At 37.5% G+C, this 27,934-nt stretch overlaps 1 protein-coding gene across 1 annotated transcript; it reads right to left on the minus strand.

Moving 5' to 3' along the window:
- Positions 1–927: 927 nt before the first annotated feature.
- rbms1a (RNA binding motif, single stranded interacting protein 1a) lies at positions 928–27,934 on the minus strand. The gene is made up of 14 exons (XM_028435990.1): positions 27,413–27,934; positions 24,099–24,241; positions 19,061–19,119; positions 18,039–18,130; positions 15,625–15,782; positions 14,525–14,604; positions 14,324–14,424; positions 12,129–12,178; positions 11,944–12,034; positions 10,280–10,330; positions 9,290–9,391; positions 8,065–8,133; positions 7,544–7,618; positions 928–1,741 (listed from the first exon to the last, which is right to left on the minus strand). The coding sequence occupies exons 1-13, from the start codon at positions 27,461–27,463 to the stop codon at positions 7,550–7,552; spliced, it is 1,116 nt and encodes a 371-aa protein (XP_028291791.1). The 5' UTR covers positions 27,464–27,934; the 3' UTR covers positions 928–1,741; positions 7,544–7,549.

A 27,934-nucleotide genomic window follows, 5' to 3' on the forward strand; every position in this document is an offset into this window, starting at 1 on the left:
AACAAAAAAAGGGAAGAGCAAAGCAAACAATAAAACTCACTACTTTTCACTTTCGGCCCTGAATGTTTACAATTTACAATTTGTGATTCCATCCCCACCCCCTTCCCCCCTCGCATTCCACTGAAATATTGCTGTTATTGAAGCACATACATGATTGTTACTATTGTTTTTGGACAAGGCAACAGTTGAGTCTCCGCTCATCCAAATCGTTTGGCAAAGTTAAGCTGCTGACCACAATATGGCAAAAAAAAAAAAAAAAAAAAGAAAGAAAGAAGAAAACAACAACAACAACAACAAAACCCCACCAACCATCGCATCACTCTGAGGAGCTTTACAGTAGCAGTTTGTGTCACATCAGATCAGTCAAAGGCAGATCAACACACCAAGTAAACACAACATGGCCTGCATTCATTTCTTTTAAGCACACAGCGAGAAAAAAAAAAAAAAAAAAAGCCAATGAGCTTCTAACGGAATCACTAAAATGGAGCATCACAACTGAACAGCATGTGGAGGGGAAAGAAAGTGCCAAAACTGAAGCCATGACAAATAAAGATCATAAAAAATAAAGCACTTTTTTTTTGTTTGTTTTTTTCATTGTTTAAAGATTATAGGGAGGGGCAAAAAAAAGAAACAACTGCTAAGTCGGAGACGAATGGCAGAAAGTCCTGTGTAGCCAGCTCCTGAGCGTGGCATCAGTTCTGCATCATCCAGTCTGATGAAAAGGGGGCTTTACCTGCAAACCCCACAGCACCAGCAGACTCCAGCAGAACTATGAGGTAGATCATTGGTTACTCTGACCACAAGAGAAACACAAACCATCCTAGAAGATGCCCATTGGGTGTAAAACGTGTCTGTTCATAAAAGTACACCTCTTGTTTGTGTCACATCTTCTTCTTAATAAAAAAAAAAAAAAAAAAAAAAAAAAAAAAAAGGAAATAGTAAAATAAGGAAATAGCTTGATCTGAGTTTGTTACCATTCTTTTCTCTCAGTATTGCCGTAGGACTTCTCATCGTCTTTATTGCTACCAGACGACTTGATAGCGAAACATCTACCATGATTCCACGCATACATTTGATCGCTCAGACACAAGTATGACACCTGAACAAGTTTTTCAATGGATAATCGTTGAAGAATGTTGGATGTCACGTAAGAAAGGCACCGTTTCCAATATTAAATTCAATAATTTCCTAATGAAATGGTGATCTCTGTCAGCTGAACTGAGATGTATCTGTTAGCCATTCGGTGGCAGCTCAGAAAAACCAAAAAAATAAATCATCAAACTTCAGTGCAAACGAGGTCTGCAAGTTTTTCCATACACCACAAAAAAAAAAAAAGGGGGGGGGGGGGAGGACTATAAAATCATAGACGCTCTGAAGGGAAAACATCTCAGGCTCATGCGTTTTAATTTCACGACATACTGAAAGGAGGGAGTGATAGGGAACCGGGACATTGGTGGGAACGGGAAGAGGTCCTCTGGCAAAAGGTTTGAGAATCCTTGAAAAAGAGAAAAAGAAAAACATTTTGTTTCTTTATCAAAATAAATCTTTTTTTTTTCTTAACTTCGAGATTAGCCAACTGCCCGACAATGTTTACACTGTCCTCGTTTTTCTCCAGAAAAGTCGGGGCTGTGCAAAATAGTTTATGTATCTGGTCCAATCGAAGCAGGCGGTGATGATTCTTCCTGTGATGTTGTCAGCGACACCCGCACCTGTCTGCTGACTCACAGAGCGCCAAAGTAGCCTGAAAGTGAACACAAAAAACTTTATTTAGCAGCTCATCCTCAGCTACTAATCTGTCTGACACACACAGAGACACAGGTAGGACCCAGCATCACAACACTGTAACACTAACCATCACGCTGCAAAACAAATAAAGCACCAAATCTCCTCTTTGTCTGATATTTGCCATTTATCTTGATTAGTGATCCTGATATTTGGTATCATGATTATTCACACTTTAAAGCAGAATTTTTCAGGTCGTGACCCCATGTAGGGTTGCCTAGAAATAAAATAGGGTCGCCTGAAACGTCTAGCAATAACAAAATTTTAAAAACACCAATTAAAAAATAAATAAATCACTTAAAAATATATTTCTATTTATCTATTTTGCACACATCAAAAAAATAGATATAGATATACGGTGCAGGAAGAGGCAGAAAGCTTAAATGTTACTATATGGTATGTTGCTATATGTATAGAATGTTACTATAGGGTATGTTACTATAGGGTATGTTGCTATAGGTATGGTATGTTACTATAGGTATGTTACTATAGGGTATGTTGCTATAGGTATGTTATGTTACTATAGGTATGTTACATGTTACTATAGGGTATGTTGCTATAGGTATGTTATGTTACCATAGGTATATTACTATAGGTATGTTACTATAGGGTATGTTGCTATAGGTATGTTATGTTACCATAGGTATATTACTATAGGTATGTTACTATAGGGTATGTTGCTATAGGTATGTTATGTTACTATAGGTATGTTACTATAGGGTATGTTGCTATAGGTATGTTATGTTACTATAGGTATGTTACTATAGGGTATGATGCTATAGGTATGTTATGTTACTATAGGTATGTTACTATAGGTATGTTATGTTACTATAGGGTATGTTACTATAGGGTATGCTACTATAGGGTATGTTACTATAGGGTATGTTACTATAGGGTATGGTACTATAGGGTATGGTACTATAGGGTATGTTACTATAGGGTATGGTACTATAGGTATGGTATGGTACTATAGGGTATGTTACTATAGGTATGGTGTGTTACTATAGGGTATGTTACTATAGGGTATGGTACTATAGGTATGGTATGGTACTATAGGGTATGTTACTATAGGGTATGGTACTATAGGTATGGTATGGTACTATAGGGTATGTTACTATAGGTATGGTGTGTTACTATAGGGTATGTTACTATAGGGTATGGTACTATAGGTATGGTATGGTACTATAGGGTATGTTACTATAGGTATGGTACTATGGGTATAGTATGTTACTATAGGGTATGTTACTATAGGGTATGTTACTATAGGGTATGTTAGTATAGGGTATGTTACTATAGGGTATGTTAGTATAGGGTATGCTACTATAGGGTATGGTACTATAGGGTGTGTTACTATAGGGTATGGTACTATAGGGTATGGTACTATAGGTATGGTATGGTACTATAGGGTGTGTTACTATAGGGTATGGTACTATAGGGTATGTTACTATAGGGTATGGTACTATAGGTATGGTATGGTACTATAGGGTATGTTACTATAGGTATGGTATGGTACTATAGGGTATGTTACTATAGGTATGGTACTATGGGTATAGTATGTTACTATAGGGTATGTTACTATAGGGTATGTTACTATAGGGTATGTTACTATAGGGTATGCTACTATAGGGTATGTTACTATAGGGTATGTTACTATAGGGTATGTTACTATAGGTATGGTATGGTACTATAGGGTATGGTACTATAGGGTATGGTACTATAGGGTATGGTACTATAGGGTATGGTACTATAGGGTATGGTACTATAGGGTATGTTGCTATAGGTATGTTATGTTAATCACGTTTGATTGGTTTACAAACTGTTTCTCCTCCTCCTTTTCCCTCAACCTGACCAGCTGCTCCTCTTTTCTCTGACACCTATTTTGGATGAGTGCAACATTTGGAGTGAGCAGTTATTTATTTTGTCCTTTGATAGTGATACATCTCCAGAGACCTTTTCCACAGGTGTTCATTGTTAAAGAATACGATCAAAACAGTTGATCCAGATATAACAGAGCTGCTGACCCCCCCATTATCCTCAAATATTTATCTATCTTTTTTTTTTTGTGGCTTTTTTCCCCATCTTATTTTATTTTCATCTTTTTCTAATTTATGTCTGTCCCACAGGTTTATATTTGCGCTATTATCCTATGTTAGTATTTATTTTTGTTCTTACTGTTTACTTTTGCTATTTTATGGTGTTTCTACATGTGTGAATTTCCCCTATTGGGGTCAATAAAGGTTTATTCTATTCTATTCTAACACATTTTACCCATGGGGTCAATCAGACCCACCATCGGGTCAATAGGGATATATGGTCACACATGGTTCACACGCAGACAGAGATGTTTTACACAGCTAAAACAGCTTGGGGTCAAGCTGACCCCAGAGGAACACCAATGCATGCAATATGTGTTCAGCACAAAAACAAAACATAATAATGATGATTTTATGCTAAATCAATTGTACCCATCAAATTAGGAAAAGTCATGAAATATGAAGCAAAAAAATAAAAGTCAACTATTGTTTTTTGAATGATAAACATTGAATGGGGTCAAATCAACTCAAAGGATAATAGGAGGGTTAAAGAGGTGGGGGGCATGTTTTCCAACAGAAAAGTGTAAAAATACTGTACACTCAGGATCCCAGTTTGTTGCGTATTGTCTGTGCACCCTCAACTAAAAATAATCAAACACGTGGACACTGTCTAACATTGGTTGGCCGGGTGACTGATGAAAAAGATGACTGATGAACTATGGCCCGGCCCACGGAACGTCTCTGCACCAGATAGCACGTATCACGTTACCGAGAGTTATTAATAGTAATCAAGGTTGAATTGTCTTTGAAAAATTGTATCACACGACTATGTTCGGATAAATTTATAAATTTTCAGAAAAGGAGGTGAGCCCCTCCCCCGTTCAAAAAGGTCTCTGAGAGGCTCTTGGCATCTGCTCATAGAATATCCATGTCAAATTACAGCCCGATTGAACGAGCATTGACGGAGGTGTAGTCAATTGAAAAATGAAGGACCCCTGGTTCCCCCGTGGCACATACGGAGTAATGGGCGCCATTCATATATTGGTATGTGTCAATGATTCGGTACCACCAATTGTTGCAATATTTGACTGGCAAATAAATGACAAATCAACTTTCTTTTTTCTTTTCTTTTGGGGCCCCTTGGGGGTCCCCTGGGCCCCAAATTGAAAATCAGGCTCTGAACATCGAAGCGTACTCATCCATAGATTATACTTACCAAATTTCAGCCCGATGCATTCACAAATAACAGAGGAGTAGTGATTTTAACTAAAAAACCTAATTATCAATTACTACAAGCTTGAATATTTACATGTCAATAATGTACATTATTTCTTTTTTTATATGAACCAAATACAACAATATCTAAAACTAAAACCCATTGGCCCGCAGGAGAAAATGAAAATATCAGAGAAATCATGAACCATTGTGTAAATTACCAAAAAATTCAGTTGTACAGTAAATTGTTGTTGAAAGAACTCTAAATTTGTCCACAATCCTGCATTTTTTCTTAAAATTATTGTACAAAATTAAATTATTTACAAAAAAATACTAAAAATATTAAATCAAAGCAAATTTAAGTATCTGTCACTTATTGCTTAGATATTGTTGATGCATTCCATACTTTAGATCTAATTCATAACTGGAAGTGCAAACTTGGGCACATTTGTGTTGAAATTGTCCATTTTCTTGTACAAGAACTGGTCCCTATTTGGCCCTTGAACTAAAACTAGTTTGACACCCCTGTTGTAAACTAACCCACAAAACGTTGGGAAGTCGTGTTAGAAATGGTTCTATTGTTAACACAGGGCTGGGACTGCTGGGATGTGAATTCCACCTCCGCAGTGAGTGATTTCCAGAGAGACAAAAGGGGATTTCCGACTTGATCTGTTTTAGCTTGACCTCTACGCTAACATATTTAGCGTCAACAGACACTGATTCATTTCTCTCTATTATTAATGATCTGTCAACTTAGCATGAGGGCATTTGTTCACTCAACAACAAATGACCAATGTTACAGACATGTGGTCTTGTTATCATTGGTGTACATTTATTTTAATGCAAAGGTTAAATATTCAAACTGTGTAGAAGCGTTTTAAAGTCTTAAAGAGAAAACATAAAATCCAAAAATTGAGCAGGAGGAGTTCCTGATGGGGGGGATTTAGTCATAGGCGGCGTTTCTGGCTGTAGGCAGACTGTGCAGTATTATTGTGCCACATGGCTCCAAAAATTAGTCCTTTGCCTTTTCATATGCTAATGTGCTTCAAAATAAAGGTAGGTTAAAAGAATAAAAAAGAAAAAAAAGCTATCATGAGCAGTGACTGGTGTTTCTAACTTAAAAAATCTGTTACTGTCTTAATCGTAATTAAATTGTAATTGAGTTTAGATAATTGACTTTGTAAATGTTAGAAAATTCAATAGAAATTGTCAATTACAATTTAACGTGAAACTGGGGAACCGTGTTACATATAGTAAACAATCAATACAATGTGTTTCACACCAAGCTCTCTCACATTTTACCATTTAAAAAAGAAATTGAAATCAAGGAGTATACCGACACAAAAAAAGGCTCAGACGCCCACACCAAAAATATTAAAACCTATATTTTCATTGATTAGGAAGCCTAACGAGGTAACAAAATGAAAGGAAAGAAATTAGATTTGTTTTTAGTGTATTTTACAGCTGATTTAGGAGCCATTATCATAAGAGATGCTAACAGAAAGCTAACACAGGAAGAAGGTTCACTTTTATTAGGTTATTTTTTTCAGGCTCAGTAATTGACATTAATTGTTATTGAACTTTAGTAATTGAGAACGGAATTGTAATTGACTTTTTGAGCATTACTATTAATTGAAATGTAAATGTAATTGTAAAAAAGGCTGGGCACTGTATTCGTAATTGAATTGTAATTGAACGTGGGTCCTTCACATTCTTAGGGAGGGCTAGTGATGGTCACAATGATGCAATAAAATAAATTAATTTATTTAATTGCAATCACAGAACATGCATTGCTGTCTTGAAATGATTGCACTTCTTGTAGTGTTGACCTTTGACAGCATGTGCAGACAAGGAGAAAAAAAACGTAATTGAACACGTAATTGTAACTGAAAAATGTAATTGACCACAACCCTAATGATTGACAGGTAGTAGTTTGTGGACCATTGAATGGGTTAGAAATCTCTCCGTGTATATTAATTAATTATGCAAAAGCTCAGCCCTTTTTTTTTTCATTTCTTCCATGACGCTAACAATTAAAGCATCTTAAAAATAAATAATGGTTATTATTTCAGTTAATTTCAGGATATAAAACAATTGATGACAGATATGCACCAATGTTACCCATGTTAGCAAATGGTGCAACATTTCATCTTCTTGGTATTCAACCTGTCACTTATCGACAAGGGTCCCCTGGCTTTCCCCAGTAACCCAATATGGTTGGTAAATTACAGACTCTAAATTGGTAGTAGGCGTAATAATAATATGCCTTGGTGTGCAATTGTGTAGAATATGTAGGATTGGATGAGAGCTTTGTTGTGATCCTCATCTGAATGAAATAGGTGAAGATTTGAGTGGATACGTGACTTATTTACCGCACTGTCATTGCTTTTTTCATTCTCTCTAATGCAGGAAGGGCCATGCTGAGGTTTGATGACAACATTCTATCCGTTATAAAGCCTTAGATTGCTGAAAAATAACACTGTTCTCCTTACGTCCAGAAAAGTGGAGCATACCTGTGATTACTTGCTGAGCTGACTGTAAGGAGACGAGTTGTTGGAGGAATCAACTTGCTGCGACGTGCCATTTTCCTGTGAACAAAACAGCGTCTGTTAATAACTGCTTTCACTGTGCGTGCGCTCCGATAATTGGTAGTTTTAAAAGACGGACTGTGAAGAAAAAACAAAACAACTTCAAACTTGGGTGAATGGTGGTGACTCAAAGTGCTGGGCATAAATAATTACATCTCCTTACTTCAGTCTTTTAGAAGAAGAAATATGTGTCGTGAAAACATGTGCCAAACTGCGGTAGAATTTCACAGCTTTAGTGAGAATCCCAGGCGGTTTTCAGTTTTCTACATCATGTTATTCAAGTCAGCTGAATATGATTTGTTGTCCCTGAAGACATTTCACTTCTCATGCAAGAACCTTCCAAACTCTGCTCCCTGTGAGTCGACAGATAAAACTCCTCTCAAGTAGAAGCTGAAGCTTGTTATCGTAGAGCTAAACAAAGCTAGGAAAAGACACAACATACTTACAGGCGGTGCCTGCACTGGAGGATACTGGGGCATGTAGCTGGCCTGGACTCCAGGGTTGGCAGCAAGGTACTGTGAGATGAAGAGATAAAAATACAGTATATTTTTGTAAATGTACAATACCTACACAATCATGGACTAGGAGACGTTACACTCTTCAGCTTTATTTCAACTGGAAAGCTAATCGATGGCGCTACAGGTGATTTTAAAACAGAAGCTTGGTCACTGCACACACACTGGTGGTGTCAAAAGAACTTTCTGATAACAACATACTGTATCAGCAGATTGTTTTGCAGGAAGTCCACACTGTTTATGCTATGATGTTGGAATAAGGTCAGACTATTAAACCCCAACTTTATCCAGTGAATGAAGGGAAGTCTAAACAGAAAAAAACAAAAACCTGACCCTGACTGACACTGTGTCACAATGTGGCTCAGACGAAGGACACAATATGGAGACCAAATCTTGCACAATTAGAGCTTAATATATATTCCACAAAGGCATCTGTATGAAATAAAAGGTTTGTGAAAATGTTAAATTCTTTTTTAAATAAAATAAACCAATAAATTCAATAAAAAAGATGCTGTTTTGGTGCATTATATTTAATCTGATTGCTCGGCTATGATGTGATGCATTTGATTGTTGTTTTTTGATCATTTTAAAACAAAAAATAATAGATTACTCAGTAACGGTGTAGAAATGTAATTAATGACTTCTTTTAAAATGTACTTAAGTACAAGTAAAATTACTGATTTAGAAATACACTCAAAAAAGTACAAGAAACCATAAAATAAACCAAATTACGGTAATGTGTACCTGTATATACATATATACTGTATATATGTATGGCTCTTATTGTGAAAGGTTAAAAGTAGTGTGTTTTACTACACTGTCTGAAAAGCGAAGAGTTGAGCCATTTGCTTAACCTAATGAAGTTTCCTCTCTGGATCACACAGGAAGTAGAAGGAAGTCAAAGCTCCATAAACACCTGAGTCAGTCTAATCATAAAGAAACAAACATGAGACCTGAATGTCCTGATTCTTCCAGATAACCACCCACAAACAGTTAAAACGTAGATACTGACTTGACCTTTTGTGTCCCAAAATGTCCCCAAAACAAAAAAAACTCTGACAAAATAAAATCACAACATTAAGCCATATTACTTAGGTGGTACAGTATGCTGGTTAATACATGATCAGGTGGAGGGATTTCCTCGACTTCCACTTACGGCTCCAGAGTTCCCCAAAGACAGCTGACCCATCTGCTGAGTAATCATGGCTGTGGGGTGCAGTGACATGGAGGGATCCACAGAGGGAGACATCACAGCAGCCTGTAACAACACACACACACACACCACACACACAACACACACACACACACACACACACACACACACACACACACACACACACACACACACACACACACACACACACACACACACACACACACACACACACACAGCAGGGTTCTGTCACATGATAAGACTGAAATAACCCACTTTTGATGGATCACAAAGGCCACACAGGGTGTAAAAACAGTGGGGCAACAACATGCGTGAAAGGCTCACTGTAATCCTCACAGCTGAGCAAGAAAGAATAACATTAGATTGTTTTTTTTAACTAATAATAATAATGACACTAATGTATTATAAAGTGAATATATCAAGCATTCAGAGGTAAAACAAAGTCATGTTATGAATCTTGAATGTATTCGCGGTGTGATCGTTTTCCAGTGGTGGGTTTTCTTCGAACATGCAGCCTTTAGGGAGTAGACCGTTTCGTAGTAAGCAAAAGAAGAAGGAAAAAAAAAAACACACAGTGGGGGAGGGGGCAGAGCAGTAGAGACACTTGTTCCACTGGAAACCATCTGTTGGAAGAGTCAAAGAGTCACAAGACTGTCTCAGCTTCAGGCATTTCCTGCTGGATCCAGAGCACAAGAGGCGGTGACTGACTTTCATTTCTTTCTTCTCCTTCAGTCACAGCATTGCACACACTTGGAGACACTTACACAGAAAACGCACGTGTGGGCATTTCCCAGAACTCTCTGGGTTTGGAAAGTTGTTCGTATAGTTGGACTGGGTACGTCAGTAGGAATAAAAAAAAATATTGAACAAAGTGACATGCAGAACAGAAGTGAGATCACTGTTTTTAGCTGCACACACCCATTTCCTGTACGCACAGAAGGAGTCGGAGCTTAAACGCGACCGTTCACTTACTGGGTGCTGCATGATGTATGGTTGATGGGCCACCCAAGAATGACTCTGGACCTAAAGAAAGGTGAAGCAAGGACAAATGGAGAGTTAGTCTTTGCACAAAGTCATGCAAGGAAGCAGCACTACCATTACAATGGGCAGCATTATCTAGAGCAGTGTTCTCAACTGGTGGGTCGGGACCCAAAAGTGGGTCGCGGACCTGTACTGGGTGGGTCACGGAAAGCGGGTCAAAACTAAATTGATACTTAATATCTCTCATGTTGGACTTGTCTTTTATTTTGAAATAAGCTTTTCTTTTGACAGGCATGCTGTGAAATGCATGTTACACAGGAAAATATAAAGATTTAGGTTTTAAAACAATTTAATGATAGTGGTAAAATGTGGGTCACAGGGTGAGACCAGTTGGCAACCCCTGATCTAGAGCAGTGGTTCTCAACCTTTTTAGCCACAAAATAAAGGTTCCAGAGACCAGGGACCCCCACTGTACCTGAAGGTGGTTGAACACAGACATGAACATTGAAGAACAGTCATGTGAAGACAGGGGAATAAAGGGAATAAAGGGGAGAGCTTTTTGGGGCCCAGCCATAAATTCAGCAAAATAATGGTCCGTTGTTTTATGAATCTGTGATAACCACAACTTTTTATGTATCTGAATAATAGCCACTGTTATCCAGAAAGTTTATTATTATTTGTGCCATAGTATATACAGTAGTCATCTTCAAGATGTAAATCCTTGTTTTAATCAGAAATTAAAATAATTAAAAGTGACAAAAAATGATTAAAAATTGCAAATTAGTGTGGGCAGAAACAAACAGAAAAGGTGGTAAAAAAGGGTTGAAAGTGTCAATATTGGCTTTCAAGTGGCAGAAATAGGGAAGGGGGGGGTTGGGGTAATGTAATTTAAAAAGTAGGAACAATTAGTTTAAACTGGCTAATAATGGACATGACAAATCGTGAATGCGGTATAATTAGCAAAAATAAGCATGGAATATGGTGAAAAGAGGTTAAAAGGGACAATAATGGGTCAACGTATGAGACATTAGGTTGGGAAAATGGTGGAAAGGGTTTATAAGTGCCAAAAAAAATTTTGAAAGTGGGGAAAATATAAAAAAAAAAAAAAAAAAAAACATTGAAATTTGAGGGAGAAGTGTCAGAAATGAGAATAATGCTAAAAAAATGCATTAAAAAGAGCAAAACTATGGTAAGAAAAAGTGATTAAAAAAGTGCAACAGCAGAAAAAGGGTAAAAATAACCAAAAATGGGCTCAAATTGTCAGAAAATATTCTTGGTTTCTTGAAGGCACCCGGCGGCCTGCTTCCAGTGTTTCGCAACCCCAAATGGGGTCCTGACCCCAAGGTTGAGAACCCCTAATGTAGAGGAAGACAATATTTGGATTTAACTTTTTACGTTCTTCTAGGCATGCACAAAATACAAAAATACGTATTTGTGGGGTATTTGGCTGCATAATGTTGCAGTGGGTAGCATTGATACAGCACAGTAATAAAGAATAAAATCAAGTTTTAAAATGGATTGTAAAGTAAAATAACTGTTATTGTTTCTGCAGCTCTTACTGAGCTCTCAGCCACTCTAATTTTTGCAAAGCAAAGTTAGTACAACCTCAGTTCCAGTAATCCTATTCTCCTTTGTGTTGATTTATTAATGATTACCTGGTAAGCAGAAACTGGGGACATGTAGGGAGACATTGTTGGCTGCACAGACATTATCCTGTTGGTCACTGGGTATGGAGAAGGATAGTACCTGGAAGGAAAACCAGCAATATTTTAAGATTACACTGACGTAAATTACAAGTTGAAGTGATATATCGATGTATATGACATAATAGATATAATACCCATTTTGTACAGCTGCTGAGGATGGGTCATAGGTGAGTGTCATAGCTCCCTATAAAAAACATAAATGAATGTAGAATTACATATTTGAGATTCCAAACAGAATTCAACAGGAGATTCTATGTTGCCTCACCTTGGTTTTCCAAGAATTGTTACTCACTTGGGATTAGGCACCAGTTCAAAGGACTTTAAATCACATTTAGCACCTAGCATCACATCTGTGAACTCCTGCCCCTATGAGAGCCAACTATGTCTCTGCATTCCCCTAAGATACTCCCCGACCACCGACCATTTGGTGCCGCGCCACAAAGAAAGCACAAAGTCTGTAAAATGATACGTAATTTCATTGTTGCTGTAATTTATTATGGTGATTATTGCTTGAGAGTCAACATTACAGGCACAATTGTGCTACAGGCGTGTACAACCCTACACGCTCACACTGTACTCACTGCAACACATGGAGAATACAGCACAGAGCTCCGCACCCTGCGCTACACAGCACAGAGCTTACGGAAACCGAGTAGGGCTGCACAATTAATCACATTTTTTTTTTTTTTTTTTTTTTTTTTTTTTTTTTTTTTTAAAGGATTTTTTTGGCTCTAGTGGCCTTTATATGACAGTTGCTTGACAGGAAAGGGGGTCAGAGAGAGCAGGGAATGACACGCAGGAAAGGGTCCCAGGCTGGGAATCGAACCTGGACCCGCTGCAGGTGAGGAACTATAGCCTCTGTATATGGGGCGGGTGCTCTACCCACTGAGCTAAACACCGCCCCGCAATTAATCACATTTTAATCGTGATTACGATTTTGGCTGCCACAATTAAACTAACCTGATCGTCAGCGTTTTTTTTTTTACATTTGCTCTCATCAGGCATTTTCTCAAGTAAGTGTTTATACGGTTGCCGTACGGACAATCCCTGGTGCTATTGGTACGGTTACCGAAGTACAAGTACGTAGCGTCTTAGGGTTTAGGGTAAGGTTTAGTCTTAGTCACGCTACCTAAAATGGCCAATGACTGACCTATTGCGTGACCTAAACTGGCTAAATAGGGGCACTGCTTACGGATATGTCGATATATTGATACGGCACCGTACAGATAGTCACTGCCTTTTCTCAACCCCAGTAGTCCTCCCACCACCAGGGGGCGAACACATAATTAAGGCTTCAGTAAGCTACCTTAATAAACATTTATTTTAGTATTTATCAATATTGTTGTTTGAAGCTGTTATTTTCCCTAAACTGTTCACATATTGTTTAAAAGTAGTTAAATAAGAATATGGACGTTTTCACTAAAATGATGAAGAATCGTGATTGATTACAATATTGATTGAAATAATCGTGATTATTGTCCATTATCGTGTAGCCCTAGCATCGAGTGTCTGCAACTCAGGTGCACGCAGCCAATACACACACTCTGGTCGTACAACACAGCTGAATGAGCTGTAACTACTGTATGTGTGGAACACCACCGGTCCGGGTCCCTTTCCCACTCTCCTCTCAATCGCGTTTACCTTACTGAATAATGACAAAGTCTGATCGAGCTGAATGAGGTGAGCGCAATATTGATCGCAAAGCAACACGTCTTCTGACCACACCTCAAATCATTTACTCAACTCGACCTCTAGGTGCACTCTGTGGGCACTACTGCGCACTCAAACTAGGTGCCGAACGTTCACGTTTTTGAAAATAAACAAGAAAACTGATGGAAATATATAACCTAAAATGAAGCAGGACTAATTTTGTCCAATGTGAGCAACCAAAGTCAAGGTAAATTAATGTCAAAGTTCTGGACACAATGAGCTTATCAGAAGTCATCTCTGTATGGACAGCTAGAGAAGTTTTAAGTCAACAGAAACTAGACTAAAACTCAAAAAAAGGGGAATCTGATGGTGATCTAAAAACTAAATTTAATTTTAAAATAAAACAAACAAAAATTGCTGCTGAATTTAACACACACTCGAAGTGCATGATTTATGTATTTTATTCCATCTGTGGGTGTTCTCTGTCCTTCTCTCAAGCTGATAAATATTCATATATACAGCTTTCTGGCTGTCACCTGTGAGAACTAATGGTGTCCTGTTAGCCCACACAGGCTGGGCACAGTTTATTGTGTGTTATGTAAAAAGCCTCATCACATTACAGGTAGAACAGAGTGAGGAAATGTTACACAACACGGGAAGATGATCAGCAAGTACGTACTAGTCTGAGATCTCCCGTCTGTCCGTTGGGAACAAATCCACTGTGAGCATGTTTTTTCCTCTGACTGTCTGCAAACTTACACAGCAAAGGCTGAGAAGGAGCTGGAGGAAAGAAGGAAACAGAACGTCGTTGGTTAATCATCCCCACCTCCGCTGTTTTCATCACAGCTAATGAATGCAGAAAGGTGAAGTTCATTCCTACCGAGCCCTCCGGAAGCGATCTTGATAAACTTCCCGTTGAAGTGGGAGATAACTGCGTTACATTGCTCTGTTGTGTCCATCCTAAGAAGAGGGAAGGTAACAACAGTGACTCATCATCAAACCTCACAGTGATGATGCACAAATGATGTGTCTGTGTCCGTGTCTAGACTGAAGAGGCTCTTGATTTTCTTCCGGCAAAAAAAAATCATTGCACATTAAAATTAAAACTGGGGTGTCTTTATTGGTCCTTTCAAATTAAAAAGCATTTTGACATTTTGAGTCATAAACAGTCCTTTAACTGGAACATTATTAAAACTTCTTGACCACAAGGTAAATATAAAAGAAATTAAAAAATTGATGTTTGATTATTAATTAATAATAAACAGTAAATAGTTAATATCTCAGGTTGTAATTTTTGAATGAAAAACTACAAAAATAGGTACTTCCATGTCAATTCAACAAATGGCCCACACTTTGGTCTCAAAAAAAAATCAGAAATGTTTACCAATTGTCCAATGATTATTCAATAGGCACACTGTCAATTTTTTGTTTTATTGGATGAATACTTTTTGAGATATGGCCAATTTTTTGAGGGGTGTATCTGTCGATTTTCGTGCGTTCATATTTTTCTTCCATTTTCAGCATCTAATATCTGGTGGTGATATCAAAAAATGTTTTAGGGACATTGTGTGTGTGTTTTTTAAAAGCAAATAGCAACTATATAGTGTATAACTGAGGCTCTTATTGTGAAAGGCTGGAAATGGTTGTTGTTCCGTGAGCAGCAAATGGCTTCGTAAACTAAAATCAAGAGGGTTGAGTAATCTGTTGAATTTAAAAAAGCATCTGTATGTATTAACTTGTATTTTATGTAAATATTTTTCTACAGAAAGTTGCACCCCTAATCAGAAAGGATCGGCCCTAAGAATAAAATTGGATAAAATACCAATAATGTATCGTAACACTATGGACTGTGCATCAGTCTGATTATAAATCAGGATTTAAAAAAAGATCAATCCTAAACACTGTCCCTGGTAAACAATGTGAAAGCCTTGATTTATATTTTAGTTTGGAAACTACGCTACTAAAATGTTCCTGACAGACCTAGCAAAGCCCACTCCTCGGCTGTTGCCGCTGTAGTCGCGGAGGATCCGCGTCGAGACCACCTGGCCGAAGGGCTGCAGCATGTTCTCCAGCTCTTTCTCATCCACAGCGAGGGGCAAGTTGGAAATGTACAGATTTGTGGGGTCCTGTTCCTGCTGCTACTCTCATGAAAGAAGGAGGAAAAAACAGAAGAGGAAATGGAGAAATGGACGGCATGTCGAGTGTTGCTCAATAATACATCATCACACAAGGTGCCAAAATCAAACAAACAAACCACAAATGGAGACAATGATGTGTTCCCTCTTCACTGACAAACACATTGTACTTTGAGCTCATTGGGGCTGATCTTTTAGCAAAGGAAAACTGTGCGTAGGTTTAAAGGAGCATTTAGGTGGATCTTTTGCGCAAACATACAGTACATGTACACACACACACACACACACCCTCTGTGCTCACAACCCCTCTGGTCTTCCCTAGAAACAGCAGGAGAGCAGCGTAGCCTAGTTACCACGACACACAGAGTGTGTGTCCTGCTATGTTTGTACAAAGCAGCTACATGTAAGTCTCCAGACAGTAAGGCTTCCTCCATGAACTCTCACACACACAAACTTAAGCTCGGCGACACAGCAAGACGAGAAGCTTTGAAAGGAATTAGTCGATTCAATGATTTCTGCTTTTGTCACACAACGCACAGACGGGATCAAAAATATAATAAGTAGAGATCATTTTTATATACGTTAATTCCAATCGGTCACAGCCAGAGGTGTAAAGAGCACTGATGTATCTACTCAAGTAGAAATAAGTAAGTCATAAATAAAATACTCAGCTACAAGTAAAAAGCAGCTCAATTAAATACTACTCAAAGTAAAAAATACTATTTATTTTCACCCACACATTTTTTTATTGGTAATAAATCTACAGTAAACATCTCATGTATGAACTTAAAAAGGAAGAGATACATTTTTCACAATTGGAACTTAATTAATTTCCACAAAGGCATCTGTAAAAAATAAAAGGTATGTCAAAATGTACAATACTTTTTAAAAAAAATAAAACACCACCAATGAATTCAATTCAAAATTTAAAAAAAATGATCAGGCTCCAAGTATAGATACATTAATGAACTCTAAAACTGAAAAAACAACATAGTCATCAACATCCACCGCCAGATTGGAACTCATTATAACTCACCTTTTCCTAAATGTCCTAAATCTAACTTAGATGTATACATACAGTATGAAAATATTATCACATCAGAATGTAAAATTACTAAGTATCTTAAACGTTTTCTAAAAAAAAGCTGTCCCCTTTAAAGATACCTCGAACAGAGTAAAAAAAAACGGAACAAGGGCAATAACTCCGGAAGAAATAATTGCGCGCTTCTCATTTTCAAACTCCATCAAGGTATTGCTACCCTGAAGCCACACATCACACTTGGTTTTCCTATCTTAAACGTTTTCTAAAAAAAAGCTGTCCCCTTTGAAGATACCTCAAACAGAGTAAAAAAACCGCACAATGGCAATAACTCGGGAAAAAATAATTGCACGCTTCTCATTTTCAAACTTCATCAAGGTATTGATACCCTGAAGTCACACACCGAATTTGGGTTTTCTATCTTAAAAAGTTTCTGAGAAAAGCTGTCCCCTTACATCGAACGGACGGACGCAAGGACGGACGGAGCTCAAACCTACAGTATATCTCCCTTCCACATTTATGGCGGGCGATAATAACCAGTTGGTCAGCTATGATGTGATGCATTCGATTTGTTGTCTGGTCATTTCATTTTTTTGTAGTTTCACAATATCCGTTGACCATTTTAAAACTAAAAATAATAATTTACTCAGTAACATTTGGGTGTAGAAATAACTTTACTTCTTTTAAAACAAACTTAAGTACAAGTAAATTTACTGATTTAGAAATATACTCAAATACGTACAAGTACCCATAAAAACAACTCAAATCAGCATGCATGAATAGTGACCGCTAACAACAAACCTCACAGCAATAATGCAAGTGAAATCTGTACAGCATGAGGTATAACTGGGAGTGTGTGTGTGCGTGTGTGTGTGTGTGTGTGTGTCTGTGAGTGTGGACTGGTGGTCCTGTATCTACTGTGTCACAGTGACTGGCAGGTTATTTGGCAGATAAAGCTGTGACATCTGGTTTCCACAGTGAAAGTAAATGGGGTCACAGGACGAACAGCTTGGCAGCTGAGGTCATGTGACCGGGCTAATGTCACTCTCCAATGCATGCCGGACACAAGCATGCATGCATGCACGCACGCACGAGAGACGCACAACCCCAAAGAGATGTTTGCAAGCATGACAAATATGCACACACACACACACACACACACACACACACACACACACACACACACACACACACACACACACTAACAAACACACACTCACCTTGGCCATCTGGGCCTGTATACCACTGGTTTTGAGAGCATGTACTGCCTTTAAAGCCGCAGCCGGGCTGTCAAAATCCACAAAGCCGTAACCTGCAGCGTGGAGGAGGTGTTTAAACCAGCAGTTATTAAATAATACCATTACAATAAGCCATTACATTAATAAATGACTGGATTTCATATAAATACTCATTTTCAAGTACATACAATCAGTTATAAATATATATGTATTGATTTGAATCAGTTATCACATTTATAATTAAGATGTACTACATTGAAAAAGCCCAGTATAATTAAATAATTAGGAATTATGGAATAGTTTATTAAGTGAAAAAAACACAGACTCGATGTCAAGTCTGAAAATAAGTAAAAACGACGCTATCTTGTTTTTGTTTTTTAATAAAAAGGATGAAAATGTTTCAATTAGAATGTATCCATCATATTTACTAGTGATCTCAAACATGTCATTGTGTTACCCGTAAAAAAATGGAGATCTTACAAATTTCACATGCATCATATTTTAGGAAGATGGAATTTCAACACTTAAAAAACTGATTTTTTAAAAGAACTGCAAAACATGTCAATTAAAAAAATAAATAAAAATAAAAAAATGTTCAATATATATATATATATATATATGTATATATATATAGCAAGATTAGCTTTGTATCAATGAACATGTCAGATATAATGTTAACCCTTTTAATTCGTGCCACAATTTTTATTTATTAACTGTTCACGTGGCACAGGAAGTAAAATAAAATATTAAAACAAAACAAAATAAAAATAATAACACGTCAGATTATTTTTAAACTTATATGTTATAAAGTCACTCAACGGGCCAAAGTTGACCCTTCTCGTAGATCAGATGTGGCTTTTGTGCAACAGAACAGACACAATGTAAACCAACAACGTCTCATTCATCGGATCACAAACCCCAACGATTGATCTTCATAAAATGCTATGGAAATAAATAAATGAAAAGGTGCTGAGGCTGCATCTATCTGTAATGTGCAGACTGACCTTTGCACTTGTTGGTTGTTTTGTCCAGGATTGCCTTTGCTGACTGAATCTTTCCATACCTGGATGCACAAAAAATTGGGGAAAAAAATCTGTTTGAAAACAATAAGTCAATAAATGATGCAGATGGTTTCCTAAATCACTGGTTCTCAAACTTTTTTGGCTCTAGTACAACTTTCTGTTATTCCTAAATCCTAGTACCCCCTTTGTCCGACTACAACATTTTGCTTAGAAAAAGATTTAAGAACAACTATAAAGCATAATGATGGATTGAATGAGTGACAACACACATTTGAAAGAATCTTATTTTGTAAATAAGTGGAAATAAACAGTATTTAGTGCTGAGGTTCACAACCTTTTTTGGATCGTGACCCAATTATGATAGAATAATAATTAAAAATGTCAAAAATCTATTTTAAATTTTTAGAAATTTCAGGCGACCCCATTTAAACTCCAGGCAACCCCACATGGGGTACCAACCCCAAGGTTGAAAAACACTGAATTAGTGGCTCCTAATTAGATTTATTTCTGTAGTTTTTTATCATTTCTGGTCATCTAATGCCTGAGGTGGGACTAAGACTGACACTATATTTGTTAATTTCCCACTTTCTCTCTCTCTCTCAAGTCCCCCCTCTAGTGCCATTGCGTACCCCTAGGGGTACACGTACCCCCATTTGAGAAACCCTGACCTAAATAAATACAACCTTCTGTTATTTGTCTTCACTGGAGGTCAAATTATTACAGTATGTATCCATTTCTACTAGTGTGATGGGATAAATAGAGTTGGTTAAAAGGGGTACAAAAAATTATAAACCTGTATCATTTTCCTGATTAAGCTTCCTGAAAAGATTATTTTTCGCCTAATTTGAATTCCCATACACTTTGGGTCTATTTTTATATTGACAGGCTCTGTTTTAGATGTTTAAAGTTTGAGACTTCAGCGATGAGTTGCCATGCGAGCAAAGGCACAAACAGAAGGCGGAGCTGACATCACCATTCAGCCCATATTGCTATGAAAAGCGCTTTCATTTCTGCTTTGTGCTGGCAAACACCATTGGGAACATGAACAAAACACAAGCAAACAGGACACAAACAGCTGCTGCTGCTGCTGCTGCTTGTTACATGGGTGAATGAATCTCTCCATATGCATGTGCTTTACTGGGACCCTGAGAGGAGGCTAAACTCCAGTAATGACGGCATCCACCACCACCACACTAACCACTCTAACGCGGGCCTTATGCCATCAACATGTATCAAATGTGTTCAGTGAGCAGCTGTACATGACAGGGGTGATCCTCTAACGCACTATAACTTACACACCAAGTCAAAACCATGACTTTCCTATGTGTGCTTGTTGACGGTTGGAGCCATTTTATGTTATTTCATGTGTACACTAAGGGTGTAAAAAATAATTTATTAGGCAAAATATTGCTATATTTCACTGGGCGATTATCGTATTGATCCATAAAAGGTCCAAATCAATTCTTTAAATCATATTTTTCAACAAAAAAATATTTAATTGCGCTAACATATGCATAGAGCGTAAACGCCCAGTCACTATATCAAACCTTGTTAAACTACTTCAATCCTCATAGCATCTTAGCTTGGAAGGTGATTGCACTTTATTTTCATAAAACATACTGGACACTTTTATATATGTATGTGGTTACTTTAAAAAAAATAATAATTTAAACACTTTACAGAATCAGACTCTGCTGTAGAAGCAAAAGTTTAATTTTTCTGAAATTTGACAGATTGAGAAACATTGAATTACAGTGAGTTACCATTTACTTGTTTTTGCAAGTAAAAAAAAAAATGAAATAATTTGTATTTCATACCCTTTTTTACTTGTAAAGGTGAAATTTGTAATTATTGATATTGCGATATATTGTAACGTATATCATATAGTTTAGTATTGAGATATCTCCAGTTTACACTATTGCCTATTTCAACTAAAAATGTGTTTTTACTGTGGTTTTCTTTCACTTCCAATACAATACCAATATTGCAGCCTTGAGTATTGGCCGATATCAATCTGATACGATATCAGCACGAATCATACATACTTTTATTATTATTTATTTTGTGGAATGTGTGGAGTGTGGAATGTTAGAAAAGGCTTCATTGTTTAAAAAAAAAAAAAAAACAGACCCATTTATTATAAACCAATGGATTACATATAATTAACCTTTTAGAATAAAAAAAAAATAGAAAAAAAAACAATATATATTATATTGGAGATTTTAGATGCAGTCCAATCATTTTCTGGCTGAAATCGGGCCAATATCCGACATCAATATCAGATCGAGACACCCCTATTTCTTTCTAATTTTTAAACTTATTTTTTATGTTTATTTGTTTTCTAAGCCTATTATCCAAAAAGTGCTATTACTGATAAACACAAGCACATTTTTTCCTCTAATCATTAATAAAGGACATTTTTTTCCACTTCTAAATACAAAAATTAAGTTTTATTAGGGAAATATTTCTAAGGCAAATTTAGAAAAAACATTTCTTTGTCCCATGTTAGCTTAGCTTAGCTAGCATGACAAATAGAAAACAACAAGGGAGAGTAGCTTAGCATTAAAAGCTAGCTCCGCGGGGCGGTGTTTAGCTCAGTGGGTTGAGCGCCCGCCCCATGTACAGAGGCTATAGTTCCTCACCTGCAGCGGGTCCAGGTTCGATTCCCGGCCTGGGACCCTTTCCTGCGTGTCATTCCCTGCTCTCTCTGACCCCCTTCCTGTCAAGCAACTGTCATATAAAGGCCACTAGAGCCAAAAAAAAAAAAATAAAAAAAAAAAAAAAAAAAAAAAAAAAAAGCTAGCTCCGCTCCTTCCTGTCTGCAGCTGTCAGAGTATAACCAGAACATTGGCAGCCAATCCACAGACAACAGCTAGTAAGAATATATATATATATATATATATATATATATTCTTATTTATCTGCTCCTGAAACTCTACAAATTTCCCCTTTATGGGACGAAATCTTATCTTAGCACAAATTCTGACAAATGTCTGAACATTTTCTGTGACTATTAAATGTTTAAAGGGTTTTTAACCTTTAAAAATGGGTATTTTTGGTCAATTTAAATTATATTTAGTGCTTTTAAAAGAAACCTATTTTGGGGGGTTGTTGTGGGTTGTGTTTTTGTAGCCACCAAGCAACCGAACAGGTTTCCCTTTTTTTTTTTGGCCACAAACGTCTTTCAATGTCTGCTCTGTTTGCAGTTAGGGCACTGCTTGGCGTAGCAGTGGCTAGCAATACTGCCTGACAATATGAAGGTCATGAGTTGGTGCTTTGTTCTGTTTGCGAGGACATTTGCCTGTAATATCCTGCATTTGTCTGCAAAGTTTATCTTTGGATTATCTGGTTTCCTCCCACAGTTTAAAAACAAGCGCCACTGGATGTCAGTCCCTGTGATGGACTGGCAACTTTCCCAGGGTGCACCACTCCCTGAGCGGGATACGTGAATGTAGTAGATGGATCGGGTGAAATGATGCATCAAAAAGGGTTCAACTATTTTCTAAGCACTTTGCAGTTCTCACTCATTTCTGTTCAGTGTCATCACAAACAGTGTAAAAATGCATGATAATAAAAGGTGTTAATGCAGAGCCTTGAATATCACAGTAAAAATTAATGGTGTAAGAAAAAATTGATTCAGCGATATATTCCTATATTTCACAGAGTGATTATCGTATCCATCCAAAAAAATGTCCAAATGTATTTTTTTAAGTCATGTTTTATCATGAAAAAAAACCTTTAATTAAATGTCCGGTCAATAGGTGTCAATGAACCACATCAGAACTTTTTAAACTCCTCAATGCATTTTAGCTTGGAAGTTCATTGCACTTTATTTTCATAAAACATACTGGGCACTTTTACAGATGTATGTGGTTACCGTACTTTTTTAAAAGAATTTAAGAACTTAACAGAATCAGAATCTGTTGTAGAAGCAAAGGTTAAACTTCTTTGAAAAATGAAATTTGACAGTTTGACACATACAAGATACCACTTATTTTTGATATTGGTACTTGAAATACAGTTAATTACCATTTACTTGTTCTCGCGAGTTTAAAAAAATATTCAATAAATCGTATTTCACGCCATTTTGTTCACGATGTATATATATGTGTTGTTTAGTATTGGGATATATCGTATCCCCCACTTCCATTGTCCTACCCTGACTCCCTCTACCCTGTTCCTTCCCTCCTCACCAAGGTGAAGCACTGCTCTCTCTTTTTATATATAATGTGTTTCTTCCCCTTCCTTAGGGAGGGCTGGTGATGGTCACAATTACGCAATACAATGAATTCACCTATTTAATTGCAATAACAAAACATGCATTGCTGACGTAAAAAGATTATACTTCATGTAGTGTTAGGGGTGTCCCGATCAGATATTGATATTGGATATCGGTCGGATACCAGCCAGAAAACGAATATTGGATTTTATCAGACTGCATCTAAAATCTCCGATATAAGCGCTCCGATAACTTTTTGTTGTTCCCATCATATACTGACAGTAAAAAATAACTGAAGTGACCTTAAATTGTTTATTATTGTTCTCTGTTTGAGTAACATCACTCGATCAAGCCTTTTCCTAACATTCCACACTACAAAATAAGTAATAAAAGTATGTATGATTCGTGCTGATATCCTTTCAGATCGATATCAGTATCGGCCAATACTCAAGGCTCCAATATCGACATTGTATCGGAAGTGAAAAAGTTGTATCGGGACATCCCCAGTGTTGACCTTCGATAACGTGTGGAAAAAAGACAAAATAGGGATATATGGTATCGTGACATGCAAATCGTGCATCGTATCGTCAGATTAATGGCAATGTACACCCCTAATAAAAATACAGCTGCATTTCTCAGCTATAATTTGCCTGAAGACAGAAATAGACCAACATTAGACTGGACTCAAATTGACCACGTCCTTTACAGAAACCAAGAGTACTAATGACAACATGGGTGTTTATTGACATATGCATACATGTGACATTATATATACTGTATGTGCATTTGTGCATGACTTACTGGTGACACAGTTTGACCAGGTCCAGGTCTGTGGTAGCAGGAGGCAGGCCGCGGATGTAAAGGTTGGTCTTGCTGAGCTGCTCCAGGCCAGTGCTGCTGCTGTTGCTGCTGCTGCTGGGACTGGACGGAGTCATGGGGTAGGACTGCACACAGGCAAAGCACTGTTCACAAAGTGTATGGGAGCTAAGATAATCTAATTTAGACACAGGTCAATAGTGATCACAAGAACCTTTCATCTGTGTGGAAAACACAAATGCAGACAGGCAGATGAAGAACAATCCAACTTTTTCCTTTTTCATGCTACATTAAAAGTCTCTGCAGCACTGGTCCAAAGATGATGATGACCGCTGTTCATCAATGATTCACACTGCACTTGTTCACATTGTCACTTGATTCTTGTGGTACTATTCGGTGATAAGAAATTACAGATCAAAATACTGTAAACCTTTGGGTAATTTGCAACATCATACTCCTGGAAAATTCCATTGTGGTGTTTTTCAAAATGACTATTCTTTAAAACATTTGGATTTACATTAATTACACTTTAATAAATGCCAACTAGATGACATCTATGTTATTACAAGGGCGCTACATGCATTTATGGGTGTACCTTCAAGCATCGTAGCAATTAGCGAGTAGCTAACCAAATTTCTCTTATTAATGTCATAATGGCACAAGTCGTTTGAAGTGTAGAGGTTACGTTTATACATATTTTAAATACCAGGTTGTCTGTACATTTTGTAGAAGCCTGTTTTTGTTTTGTCGCACAGATGTTGTATGCTACAGTTTGAGCAATGAATCATGGGAGCTCAAATTGAGATGGTATCGCATTGAATATTATAACGCTAAACAACAAAATGTGAAATTAGGTTAAATCATGGGAATGAGTTTGAGAATTCTGTCAAAAACTTGCCCAATCTAATCCATTGTTGTATAAGAACCTATGATAGACTGCAACAATTGAGTTTTACCATGATTACAACATTTTTGGGATTTACAGTTACATGCAATAATTATATGAAAGAATTTGGGAACTTCCATCGATGAGAAGAGATGTCAGTAAAGGAAATATTATGGTCGCTGTTGAGACAGTAGCAAAACTGCAATTGTGTAAAAAAAGGCAACTATAATCCAACACCAATTTTTGTTTTATTTTTTTATATCAATATGGGATCGGGACACCTTGAACCACAAAAGGCTTAAAAGGCTGACGTATGTGTTTCTCGGTTATGCAGATTAAAAAGAGAGTTAAAACAACCCATGCATGCCTGGAAGTCCCTTTCGTGTCCAAGTGTGCAACAATTATTACGATAGTACCGATTGAAAAAAGAAAAAACAACAACAACAAAAAAAGGCTCAACAACGCTGGCGAGAACCCTGAAGTTTCACATTATTTGTAAGAATAATAATAATTTAATAGCTAAGCCCAATATATAATGTACCGTATTTATTTAGAAAGGTAATTACCTGGTGCAGTGGTTATTTTGTTGGCCCTGCTGTAGAATATGTGTTATAAAGATAAGTGTTCATTTGGAGTTAACAAAACATGACTCTGACCTACAGGAAATTACACCCAGATGACAACATGAATGCTGTATTTGAACCAGTGTTTTCTCAAAAATCTTAAAATCTGCCACCTTTTAACAATTTAAAAGTTAAACTGAGTCTTTTTCTTCCTTATACAAAGACACACAACGTATGATCACTATAGCCCCAATCTGGACAAAGCAGATATAGGGATTGGAACTATGCCAGAAAACAACTATACATTAAATAATAATAAGTAGGGTTACATAAAAAGCCTTTCTGTAGCTGATTTATGTGACAGATTGGTTTAACCTTTCAATCTCCACGCTGTTGGAAAAAAGATGATAGTGTCCTCAAACATTTTCTGAGAGTATCTTCAAAAAGATTTATTCTTGTAGGTGGGCTCACCAATGAATCACGGGTGATTAAATCTGCATGCATGCCTTACATCCTGCTGTAGTGCTTATCAGAAACCTACAGTTCGCCTCCTTGTAGTGAGCCAACAACCCTGCTCGACTGCCCTGCAAAGCATTTCCTTCCCCTTACTCATTCATTAAAATCGCTCCCAGCCACACCGAACCGTGCCAGATCAGATCAAAGACAAAGCATGGCAGAATCCCACCATCTGTCCATAACCAAAGGACAATCCCATCAAGAGCCAAAGATGTGCATACAAGGTCGTGTCCGACGATAAGAAAGAAATATAAACTCTGCGCTATTCATTTAAACTAGCAGTTCGTTTTTCTTTTACACGTGATGATTTGATTGCTGTGGCAGAAACATCTGTTAGGCCTTTTTTTATGTAGGCAAGAAGAGGCCTTAGATATTTGTTGCTATGCTATTACCATGCTAACTTTCTTTTCTTGGATTAGACAACCACGTCTCCATTCGAGGGCAGACTATTTCTCAGAGGCTTTTTTTTTTTAATTATAGAAAATTAAAAACACCTACTAAGAAAACTCACCAATGCCTGCAGGGGATTGAAAGAAGGGGGGTGTGTGGGGGGGCTGGTTTCACATTCCCTGTCCCTAAGTACCTCCTGATGCCCTAATATCATTGTTCAGCCTGTTTTGCATTTTGTTAATTTATTTTTTTTAAAAAAGGATATGCTGGATACTAACTTTTAATCTGCAGCTGCTTTGCATCTAAGCACATCGTATATATATATATATATATGTGTGTGTGTGTGTGTGTGTGTGTGTGTGTGTGTGTGTGTGTGTGTGATATACCCAATATATCTAAATGGGGAATGGGGGAAAGCAGAGGGGCAAGGCCTTAGATTACAGCTCTGCTCACCTGGGAGGTCAAAATGAAGAATGCAGGCTGCAGTTCACCCCAGCACTGACACACTACATTACATACTCCAGCTTTAAGTGTCTCTACTCCCATCAGAATGCATTAACCTATAAAGTAGACTACATTTACCAGCATGTACTGAGAACAGAGCTGGCAAGTAGCTGTGAAACAAGGTTATACACAGACATCCTATTCAGATAGAGAGATACTATGTAAATCTGCAGGTTTCATCTAAATACCCACTTGCTTTTTTTCTTTTTCTTTTAAGAACAATAGCTCATTGGACTGAATCCATTTATGATAATGTAATTAAGTTAGGGGAAAAAATGGATTGAATAATCCCTTTGGAAAGCAGAAAGGGCTTCCCAATGTCATATGTAGCTGCTATTATTCAGAGCCTTTATTTTGAAGAGGATAATAAAAAATAAAAGTGGGCACGGATTATAAAATCACAATGTGGATGTGTGTGTGTGTGTGTGTGTTTGGTTTACCTGCTTCCGATTGGCTGCCTTCAGTGGGTTGCCTGTGTTTGCAAAGATCATCCTGGAGGTTACAGATGTGTTTTATATTCCCACACCGAAGAAAAAAAAAACGCAACGATGAGCCTCTGGAGACTGAATCCGAGCCTGTGTGCGGAGTGTGAAGCAGCTTTATAATAACATCCGCATACTGAACGGCTTGGATAACGGCTTCATCAGAATTTAAGCTCGGTACTGCATAGGTATATGGACTAGTCACACATCCATAAAGTCAGATGAACACCAGGCGATGGACCAACCCTCCAGTCCGGTTCATTGATCTACGACGTCCTGCTGCAGACCGCTCGGCAGTCCCACCTACTATGGACCGAACCATTTCCGCCTCTGCGCGAGGGGGGCTGCGTTAGCAAGCTAACCTAGTGCGTAGCCGCCTCATTAAAACACACAAAGTCATATTTTTGTTTTTTACGGTGAAAAATGCGTACGGAGACGTCAGGTTCGTGCGTGTGAATATATAATGACCCATATTTGCGT

This window comes from Gouania willdenowi, chromosome 3 (assembly GCF_900634775.1).
Source record: "Gouania willdenowi chromosome 3, fGouWil2.1, whole genome shotgun sequence".
Classification (NCBI taxonomy): Eukaryota; Metazoa; Chordata; class Actinopteri; order Blenniiformes; family Gobiesocidae; genus Gouania; species Gouania willdenowi.